Source organism: Vicugna pacos, chromosome 10 (assembly GCF_048564905.1).
Source record: "Vicugna pacos chromosome 10, VicPac4, whole genome shotgun sequence".
NCBI lineage: Eukaryota > Metazoa > Chordata > Mammalia > Artiodactyla > Camelidae > Vicugna > Vicugna pacos.
Window position 1 is genome coordinate 22,959,030 of NC_132996.1, and position 11,414 is coordinate 22,970,443.

The 11,414-nt window shown below is 43.7% G+C and overlaps 1 protein-coding gene across 3 annotated transcripts in view; it reads left to right on the forward strand.

Annotated features, from left to right (window-relative positions):
• Positions 1-11,414, forward strand: part of TENM4 (teneurin transmembrane protein 4) — a 709,295-nt gene that overhangs the window by 559,047 nt on the left and 138,834 nt on the right. For all 3 annotated transcript variants that reach the window (XM_072969126.1, XM_072969128.1, XM_072969127.1), the window contains one exon: positions 8,376-8,477. In XM_072969126.1, the coding sequence (XP_072825227.1) occupies positions 8,376-8,477 (102 nt within the window). The remainder of the gene's footprint in view (positions 1-8,375; positions 8,478-11,414) is intronic.

An 11,414-nucleotide genomic window follows, 5' to 3' on the forward strand; every position in this document is an offset into this window, starting at 1 on the left:
AACACATGAAGTCCTGCATTCATCAGTTACCATCAAAGCCGGGGAAGGTCTACCTGACTGTCAGGTGGAGCAGATAAGGTCCAAGGTGAATGGACTTGTCAAGATTCTTTCAGTCACCAGAAGCAAAAAAGCACCCAGGCAACCTCAAGGAAAGGCAGGTGTGGTGGTGAAGTCAGTTCAAAAAAGTCACATGGTTTGGGACTAAAATAGGCAGTGAGAAGCCTCTGGGCACCCAGGCTGCTCCCAGGCCCCTAGTGGTTCTCTTCCCATGGGCGGCATGGCCTGGTGCTCTCTCAGCTTCAGCTCTATTCACCAGCTGCCTCTGCTCACTCAGGATGGCTTCCTCTGGATGTGGGCTCCTACCTGGCCAGATAACCCTCACCAGCCCCCTGCTTCCATCATGGCTTTTGGCTTCCACTCTCATCACTGACTGCCTCATTCCTGGGCACATTTGAGTTCAGACCCGAGAGGGGGACCCTGACTGGCCCAGAGCCTCTGTGTACCAGGCCACGTCGTGGAATGCCAGGCAGCCCTTGAAATGACTCTCCCTGGGACTCAGTCCGAGCAGGTGTGGCCAATCTTCTGGTCCACCTGTGCTTACTGCTGAAGCAGGAACTGTAGGCAGAGTGTTACTTCTCAGAAGGAGCTGTGAATGAAAGATGGATAAAAGATAAAGGAGGAAAAATTGTATCCAGACACGAGAGCAGGCACCCCTCCTTGGAAGGCCCTCGTGCTCCTGAACAGCATAGTGAGTCTCATCACCACCTGCCGTGTGTCTCAGTGGCCTCACTGGCACATGCTCCCAGGTTGTGTGCAGAGTTCTCTGGGAAGGGCAGCAGGACCAGAGCCAACTGCAGGGACTCTGGCATCTGTGAAAGCTGCGGCCAACAGCCCTGGGAGGAGAGGTGGGAGCTCTTGGCTAGAGGCAGCCAGTGAGACACCTGTTCTCTATTCCTATCCCTGTGCCCTTGGCCTCAGCGACTCACTGGAGGTCCCTCTCATGGGGTAGATTATAATTTGAGGCTTGTTATCTGAGGACACAGCAAGGAGATTTGAAAAGTTGGAGGCTGCCTTTAAAAGAGCAAACTTCCTTTCCCTCCATCAGGCCATAAATGGGTTGATGATGATTTAGTTTCTTATCTTTGTCATCTGTTAGTATAGTTTTCTAAATAGTGATGATTTTATTTGACTCATCAGATCACAGGATGTTAGACCTGAAAGATCATCTGAGCCATCTGCTGCACCAGAACACTTCCTGAGCCAGAGTAGATTCTCATGAAATATTTGCTGAATAAATTTAATGAATTCTGTAGGTGAAAATAAAGTTCTAAGAGAAAAAGGGATGCGGCCAAGGGTACCTAACAAACTAGTGACAGGAGTAGGACCATAACCCAAGTTTCTTGATAACAGCCCAGGCATGTCCCCTTACACCACGACTCAGAGAATCCTGAGGTTTCAGATTTGGAAGATTCCATGCCATCTATCTTTAATCCGCCTGCAAGATCCCTGCCAGTCAATAATTTGCCCTCTCCTTCAGCACATCAGTAACTGGAAATGTGTGACCTTATAGATCTGCTCGTCTATTCATTTGGTCATTTAATGAACAAACTTTCATTTAACAGCTGCTTTGAGTCAAGAATACTATTTACTGGAGATTTGGAGATGAATAACACATTTCCTCACCTCAAGAAGTTTAGTATTTGAATAGATGCATACACAGCAACAGAATGTAACCCAACATAGTACGTGGTGTTCATCTCTGACTCTTACAGAATTCTTTCTTCCTTTGAACCATAGTCCTTACTCCCTGGACCTAAATCAACCTATTAGGGCCACCAAGCGAAAGTCTAATGCTTATTTCATGTAATAACCCTTTAGATATTTTTAAACTGGGGTCATACTCCCTTAGTAAGCTAAATTCCCAATTCCCTCAAGAATTCTTTATTTAAAATGTGGTTTCAGGTTCTCTTATCCCTCTGGTTGCTCTTTGATAAACATGCTCCAGTTCCTTATCAGTCTCTTAAACGTGGCTCCCAGATGTGAACAACTGAGCTCCGAGGACAATGCAAAGCTGAACTTCCTATCACTCCCTCATCCTTCAAGGCCTTGCACATCTGAAAATACAGGGCAGGGAAACACAGCTTTGTTGGCCACCAACTGTTTTCTTGAGTCTGACTGTTGTCACACCCACTGCCCGGACCTCTCTCCTCTGTTTCCTCCTTAGTTTCTTAATACAACAAACGTCACTGAGAACTTGCTTTGTGTGTCACACTCACCAGACTCTTTGGAGAATCAGACATCTTGTCTTCAAGGAGCTCACAGTCTCATTAGTGAAATGTGGTTTGCTCCAAAGACTTAATTAACAAAGAACCAAGACTGAACATAATCAAGGGAACAGTCTTTTTCCTAGACCCCTCCTTGGAGCTGTTCTTAATAGTGGTTGGTAAACTTCTGGGTATAATTGAAAACAGATCTCCCAGTTCAAATGCCAGTGCAGAACTGGCTTCAAGCCCAGGCTTGTCAGGGGCTTTGTCAAGTTTTTGTCATTGCATTGACCTGGACTATTGCAGACTGAAGGCCTTTGAATTCCATCATCTGCATAGAAAGCAGGGGCACCTACAGGGACTGACACCTCACAGGCCACGGAACAGCTTTCCAGCACCTGGCACCTGCCCAGTGCCAATCTGGAGTGCAAGGGGAGAAAAGTTCTATCATGTTTTGGCATGAGTCGGCCTGTGTCTGGGCTTCTGGGAGACAACAGGTTTAATTTGCTTTGACAGTGCTGTTCCCCAGGAGGAACTTTCCCCAAACACCCTGCCTTCTTCACGTTCAGCACAGTGCTTGTTTGCTTTCCTGTTTTCACCATGGGGAGTTTCTATGTGTTTTACGTGTGTCTGTGTGTATGTTTACCCCCCGTAACCCACATGGCCTTGATTGGGTTCATTAGACCGAGCTGGTGTTTTGTTTGGATTCACAAATGGAAGGCATTTGTGACCTTTCCTTAAAACCAAAATACCAACTCTGCCAAGTCCTGGGCAAACCTCTTTACATGTGCAGTGTTACACTATTTGCTCTTCGAACTGCTTGCTATTGTTAACCCCATTTCAGAGATGAGGAAATGGTTATTTAGAGATGAATTGTCCAAAGGGCTCATAGCTAGCATCAGACCAGAGCCCATACTTTGGTCCAGGCCATATATCTCAAAGTTTGGCGTCAGATAGAACGTGGTTCACCTATCAGATTCGCCCTTGTAGCTATGTGATCTTAAGAAAGTGACTTCAGCTCTCAGTCTCCATCTGAGACTGTGAAATTATGGCAAAGACACCTATTTCTCATAATTATAAGGAATAAATTAGAATTTGCGATACATGTTTCACAGATCCGTTTGAAGGAGTAAGGCAGTCTCTGTTAATCTTCTCTCAGCTTTGAGTAGCTGTACAAGTAAAATCAGCTGTGCTGTGATGTTTGTTTCCCTCTCTTCTTTTGGTTGTCAATAGTAAACCCAACCCCGCTTCAGGATCAAAGAGGTTGTAATGGATGTTACCTGGAGTATAAGTTTCACTAACTGCAGTCAAGGTGTTGTGTCCAGTCATCCAACTGGCTGCTCTGGAGTCCAGGTTCCTTCCTTCTTGCCTGAAGCATTAGCATCCATCCTCCTAAAGAGAAGTCAAAAGGAGACATCAGAGAGGGCATCTCTCTCTGTTGGGCATTAGGTAGACCTTGGCTCTTCAACCAAGCGCTTCCAGAGCGTTGCCGATGTCCAGCTTTGCAACTTCAGGAGAGACAAGAGAATTGGAGGAAGGAGCCGTAGGCAGGAAGCACAGGCCTCTGTTAGCTGGGATACATCACAGGCAAACTAGCCAGAGAGAAGGTGCTGGGAGGGAGGGATAAGTGATGGGTGAGCAGAAAAGAGAGACCGAGGATGGCTAGTGGGCTCCCACCTCACCCACAACTGGTTCCTCTGGCTTTGGTGCTGGAATCCAGCATCAGGCTCCAATCACTGCAAAGTTTACCTGATCAGACCAGGACAGGAGACAGGTGTGCTCGCACCATGGTCAGTGATGGAGGAGAAAAGCCTCGCTTCCTCTTCTCGTATAACTGCCCCTGGAAAACGGAGTCCAGTAGGTAATTAGGCTGCCCAGTGGTCCTCCCCTAGGCAGGATTTTCCTCTGTGGTCTCTTGTTGTTTCCTACAAAATGAGGCTTTGGAATTTCTAAAAAGAAAAGTAGGAGGTGATAAATGAAGACCTTAGACTCAGGTGGACATACCTCTCAATGGTGATCATCTTTCACCTTGACACAGCGGTACTGATGATTTGTCTCTGGAAGAAGGTGGTGAGCAGGCAAAATGAGGCAGCACCATGCGTTCACTGAGGATTCTATGGTTTCCTGTCTCCCGTGTCTTCTCCAGGATGGAGCACTGTTGTCTTTTCTTCCTTCTGCAGATGCCCCTTTGTGTTTTGAGCAATATTTTGTTCAACATCCAGAAAACACACCCTCTCAGAACACATGTCCAGAGAAGGAGCTAAAGAAACATTTAAACTTTGCATCCCAATATAGATGGAAAGAAAAACCAGTTCCTGAAAATCAGATTTCCTAGCAGGACCCACTGTTGTGGTAGAAAAACAAAAGTTTGGGGCAAATGCTCTTGTTTTCCAACATACCATGTACCTAATTATGAAAATCAGTTATTCACAGGCAGCTGAATTTTTAATTCAGATCTGAGCAGATCTAAGGTATACCTTCTGTTACATGAAGGTGGCTGCAGTTTGAGCACGATTGTAAAGCAGGAAGGAACTATGGGAGAAGAAATTCACCAAACACTAATTGGAAACATAACAACATGTTTATGCAATCAAGTTCACACTTCCCCCAAGCCAGTGAGTGTCACTTCTGCACTAGCGTTTAGCATGGAGATATCTGGTCAATGGAGACTCATTATTTTTTGGATCCCAAGTGGACCCCAAGTAGTTGAAATCCTTCCAAGAGGAAAAAAACTATGTACATAAACATTTCATCAGAAGGAAATATTCTCCAAATATCTCCCTTATACTTCCATGTTACTCTCATATAATTATTCCATGTCTCCTAAAACTTCTGCCTTCTCTGACACCAACAGCCTGGGGCAAGTTTTGTAGCAAACAGGCTTCTGTTCTGTCAGATTTAGCAACCAGCATGATGCTCAGTCACAGAAAATATACTTTCCTCACTTTTTCACTCTGAAGGCATTTTGGATGAAAAGGTTTGTATCTTACAGACTTCCTAAATCCAAATCTAGAAAGTGTGTGACAGTTACCTGCAACTGATCCTGTTAAAAACACAGCTGGTGATGATGGTAATTGTATTAGGAGACGTATTTTATACCACTGGGTTTGAGAAAGCCTGAACCATAGAATTTTAGATCTGAGAGGGATCTTGGAGATCATCTAGGTGAATTCTTTGAGGGATGGCAACAAACATTTATTGAGACCCTTTTAAGGGCTGGATACCAGAGCAAGTATATAAGTGAATAAACTCGGTTTCTGTCCTCAAGGAGTTCACAGTCAACAGTGTAGACTATCTGGTGCCTTAGTAGGGGTGATGGGAAAAGTCCCAGGAGTAATAGCCTGTTTAAGGAACTGAGAAGTCTTGTAAGCAGAGGTGATGTTTGAACTGGATTTAGAAGAAGGAATAGAAGTTGGCCAGCAGAGAAGGATGGGAGGAGAGAGTGCAAGGGAGAAGAAGCAGGTGCAGAGAGATCAAGCAACACGGCCCAGGTCCCACAGCCCCTCAGTAGCAGAACAAGACCTGGAAGCCAGGCATTCTGCCTCTCTGCCATGCACTCCTTCTGCAAGACTGAAGCTGGAACCCACCCTCCAATTGTACCATTAGCCAGTGGTTTAAAGTGAAAATAATCTTGCCTTAAACTTGACTCAGAATTCTTACTTTTAAAGGAATATTCAAAAGGAAACTTCCTAAGTCAGTCTCTCTAAAAACAGTGTTTTGTAAGCCCTCCTCACCTAGAGGCTTTAGGAACTTAAAGGCATATGGATTCTTCCAGGCAAAGCCAATGGGGAGTCGAGATGCTCAGGGCCCTGGTCTGTGAGCCTCACTCTGCTGGGATGCAGGCTGCTTCAGACCCCCTGAAATGACAACACTGGCTGGGTCGGACCCTTGCATCTTAACTCTGTTATTGGAGTCCGCTGCTCGTCTTAGCAGAGAGACATTGAGCGAAGGCAATTTCCCACCCACTCACAAAAGGAAGCACACGTTTGAGCCCTTTTCCCAAATGTTTTAAGTCATTTCCAAGTTGATAATGGCGGACAACTGGGAAAAGACCTTTCTGGGAAACGCACCATGTTGTGAGCTCCTCAACCTCCCCCACTCTCTTCCCCCATTTTCCCATACTCCAGCCATTCTCCTAGCTCACTTCCTCCAAGAAGCCTTCCTTCTGCTGGTTTTGCCCCGTATCAGATGCATTGCATTGGTGCTAAGTGATTCTCTGGATTTAAGACTTGATGGCCTTGTCAGGATGCCTTTTCTGCACAGATGCTCTCTTAATTAATTATAGACTCATGGAATTTTAGAACAGGAAGCAGTCCTGGGGTCATCTCTGCTCTTTTCACATAGGAGGTAGGTGAGGCCCAGAGAGGGAGGGAAGTTGCTTTAGGTCGCCCAGCATGGTTTTAGAAGAATGGCTCCAGAACCAGGTCTCCTTACCTCCAGTCAGAACATCTTCCATGCCCTGTGCTGCTGCCAGGGTGACGGCTGTTATCACGATCTTCTAGTGGGCGACAACTTTCCTGTGGTCAAGGCTCATGTCTTATATGGTAACATCTCATTTAACAGAGGTCTTGGCTTCATGACATATAATTAGAACTAAGACAACAGTTTGGATCCTTAGCTCTGCCCCACTGTACTAACCTTTCCTCTGCTTTCACTCTGACTCTGCTGACTTGCTTTGAAACCTTGGGCAAGTCACTGCCTCCTTCTGGGTCTCAGTTTCCTTCTCTAGTATATGAGAGCACTAGACTAGGTGGTCTCCGGGATCCCTTCAAGTTCTGAAAGTTCTAGAATTCACTGCCTTCCAACAGGTCCTTTTCTGTCTTCAGGACTGGCCTCACTGTCCCACAGACCTGCCTTTTTCATTTCCTGGCTTCTGCTGAGAAATAAATTCCTTCAAGGCGCAGATAGCATAGTATCATTGAGGAAGACCAAGCTTGGAGTCCAAAATCCTGGGTTCAAATCCTGCCTCCATGACTTAGTATCTCTGTGGCTTTCAGCAACTCACTTCATCTGTCTACCAGCCTCGTTTTGTTGTTATTGTTTGTAAACTAGAAACATCAATACATGCTTGAAGATTCAGTGACAGTGGAATGAGATCACCTTTGTGCGAACACCTGGTGCAAAGAAAGCGTTCAGGGTATGGTGGCTTCTTTCTTTGCTTCCACGTCTAACATTATTGAGAAAAGGGCTGTTCCAGATAAACAGGTTTTCTAGATGACAGGTTTATTAACTAGAGCTATAAAACATTGATTAATATTTTCCTAATATCTTCCTGAAATGAATTCTATATCTCCTGGACATGTCACACAGACAAAACCAGAAGTATAAGGAAGAGTTAAAGAAAATAACATCCCTGCAGAAGGTGGGCCTGACAGCAATGCCAGGGATGCAGACAGTGCAAAAGGAATATGAAAGAAAACCCCTCTGCCGTTTGAAAGAGCTTGGATTTTTTTCGGTTTCAGCCAGTGAGGGGCCATTGAAGTGTTTTAAGCAGGAGCATGACAGGATCAGCTGTGTTTCAGAGAGATTGCTCAGGCAGCTGGGCGGTGAACAAATCAGGGTGTGGAGGGAGAGCGGAGACTGTGAGGCCAGCCGTGAGGCTGTTGTGTTAGTCCCAGGGAGGGATGGTGGGGCCTGGACCGACAGATGAAAATCAGAGGTGGGAAGAGACAGATTTACAAATCCCCAGTAGCTTTATGAAAAAAATACATTAATGAAATATCAGCCCACATGAGAAAAATGTTAAACACAGAAGGGTGTCAAGACCACAAGAATCATCCCAGAACCTAGCATCCAAAAATAACCACTGACATGTTGAACTGTTTTCTCCAGGAGTTTTAGCTGAAAAATTTCTAATGTGTTTGCAGATACAAACATGATTTATAAAGAATTGATTTAGGCATACATTTTCCGAAACATGTCTCTCAGTGACAGTTGAGATGTACTTCAGTCAGAGTAAACATATAATTTTTAACTTTATTGGTTCCTTTCCATGACTGGTCCAGAAGCACCCAAGAGGGTGTGTCCTGGTTAACGTGAGGCTGGATCCCTGGCCCTCTATTTGGGTAGAGAAGCTTCCATTTGCAGCTCTCCTTCTCTTTCCTCCCACAGAATCTGTGGATAACTGCCCCAGCAACTGCTATGGCAATGGCGACTGCATCTCCGGGACCTGCCACTGCTTCCTGGGCTTCCTGGGCCCCGACTGCGGCAGAGGTGAGAACCCCGCCCATGGGCTTGCGAGTCCCACCCCCAGCCCAGCGGGCAGCTTGGGTCCCACTTCTCAGGGCAAGTGTGGAAATCCAGGCCACCTCTTGCCTCTCTCGAGAAGGGCTCCCAAGGGCTGCTCCTCAGAAGCCCCGGGAGAGAGGTCTGCAGGCAGAGGCAGACTTCTGGCATCTTCAGCCATTTTGTCCACAGGTATGCAGGTGAGGAGATCAGGAGGAAAGGTGGCCACAGTGAACTCCATGCCCATGATGGGGGCAGGGGGAGTGGGCGTGGGGTCGTTTTAAAACGTCAGTTTCCTGTTGGAGAGGGTGTGGAGAAAAGGGAACCCTCCCACACTGTAGATGGAAATGTAACTTGGTATAGCCACTATGGAAAACAATACAGAGATTCCTTAAAAAACTTAAAATAAACTTACCAAATGATCCAGCAATCCCACTCCTGGGCATATATCTGGAGAAAACTCCAATTTGAAAAGATATATGCACCCCAGTGTTCATAGCAGCACTATTTATAATAGCCAAGATACGGAATCAACCTAAATGTCCATTGACAGATGAATGGATAAAGAAGATATGATGTCTATATATAGATATATACACACAGTAGAATACTGCTTAGCCATAAAAAGGAATGAAATAATGCCATTTGCAGCAACATGGATGGACCTGGAGATTATCATATTAAGTAAGTCAGGCAGAGGAAGAGAAATATCATATGATATCATTTATATGTGGAATCTATAAAATCATACAAATGAACTTATTTATAAAACAGAAACAGACTCACAGACACAGAAAACAAACTTACGCTTACCAAAGGGGAAAGGGGAGGGGAGGGATAAATTGGGAGTTTGGGATTAGTACATACACACTACTGTATATAAAACAGATCAACAACAAGATCGTACCATATAGCACAGGGAACTATATTCAATATCTTGTAGTAGCCTGTAATGCAAAAGGGTGTGTGTGTGTGTGTGTGTATTTATGCATAACTGAACCACTATGCTGTACACCAGAAACTAATACAACATTGTAAATCAATTATACTTCAATTAAGGAAAAAAAAAGAAGTAAAACATGCTAGAGCAAGGTGAAATTACCAACATAATAAAAGCTATTTATGACAAACCCACAGCCAGCATAATACTCAACAATGAAAAGTTGAATGTCTTACCATTAAAATCTGGAACAAGACAAGGATGCCCACTCTCACCACTTCTATTCAACATAGTAGCAGTCCTAGCCATAGCAGTCAGGCAAGAAAAAGAAATATAAAGGATCCAAATTGGAAGAGAAGAGGTAATTGTCAATATATGTGGATGGCATGATAGTATATGTAGAAAACCCAAAAGGTTCTACACAAAAACTACTAGAACTGATAAAAGAATTCAGCAAGGTAGAAGGATACAAGATTAACATAAAAAATCAGTTGCATTTCTTTACACTGACAATGAAATATCAGAAAAGGAAAGTAAAGAAACAATCCTGTTAAAATTGCATCCAAAGCAATAAAATACTTAGGAATAAATCTGACCAAGGAGGTGAAAGACTTAAACATGGAGAACTACGAAACATTGATTAGAGAAATTAAAGATGACTTAAAGAAATGGAAAGATATTGCATGCTCTTGGATTGGAAGAATTAATATTGTTAAAATGGCTATATTACCCAAAGCAAACTACAGGTTTAATGTGATTGCTATCAAATTACCCATGATATTTTTCATAGAACCAGAATAAGTAATCTTACTTTATATGGAGTCAAAGCAACACGGAAGATAAAGAATGAAGCTGGAGGAATAACCCTCCCAGATTTCGAACAATACTACAGAGCTACAATAATCAAGACAGTGTGATATTGACACAAAAACAGACATGTGGATCAGTGGAACAGAATAGAGAGCCCAGAAATGAACCCACAGACTCACAGCCAATTAATTTTTGACAAAGGAGGCAAGAATATACAATGGAGAAAGACAGTCTCTTCAGCCACAGGGGAAATCAATGGGAAAACCAGACAGCCACATGTAAATCAATGAAGTTAGAATACTCCATCACACCATACACAAAAATAAACTCAAAATGGCTTAAAGAGTTAAATATAAGACAAGACATGATAAACCTCCTAGAAGAAGACATAGGAAAAACCTTTTCAGACATAAATCTTAGCAATGTTCTCCTAGGGCAGTCTACCCAGGCAATAGAAATAAAACCAAAAATAAACAAATGGAACCTAATTCAACCTACAAGCTTTTGCACAGCAAAGGAGACCACAAGCAAAACAAAACGACACCCTATGGAATGGGAAAAGATATTTGCAAATGATGCGACTGACAAGGGCTTAATTTCCAGAATATATAAACAGCTCATACAACTTAATAACAAACAAACAAAAAAACCAATCCAAAAATGGGCAGGAGACCTAAACAAGCAATTCTCCAGTGAAGACATACACATGGCCAATAGGCACATGAAAAAATGCTCAATATCACTAATTATCAGAGAAATGCAAATCAAAACTACAATGAGATATCACCACCTCACACCAGTCAGCATGGCCATCATTCAAATGCCCACAAATGATAAATGCTGAAGAGGCTGTGGAGAAAGGGAACCCTCCTACACTGCTGGTGGGAATGTAGTTTGGTGCAACCATTATGGAAGACAATATGGAGATTCCTTTAAAAACTGAAAAAGGATTTAACCATATGACCTAGCAGTCCCACTCCTGGGCATGTATCCAGAGGGAACTCTAATTTAGAAAGATACATGCACCCCAGTATTCATAGCAGCACTATATACAATAGCCAAGACATGGAAGCAACCTAAACGTCCATCAACAGATGACTGGATAAAGAAGTTGTGATATATTTATGCAATGGAATATGACTCAACCGTAAAAAAGAATAAAATAATGCCATTTG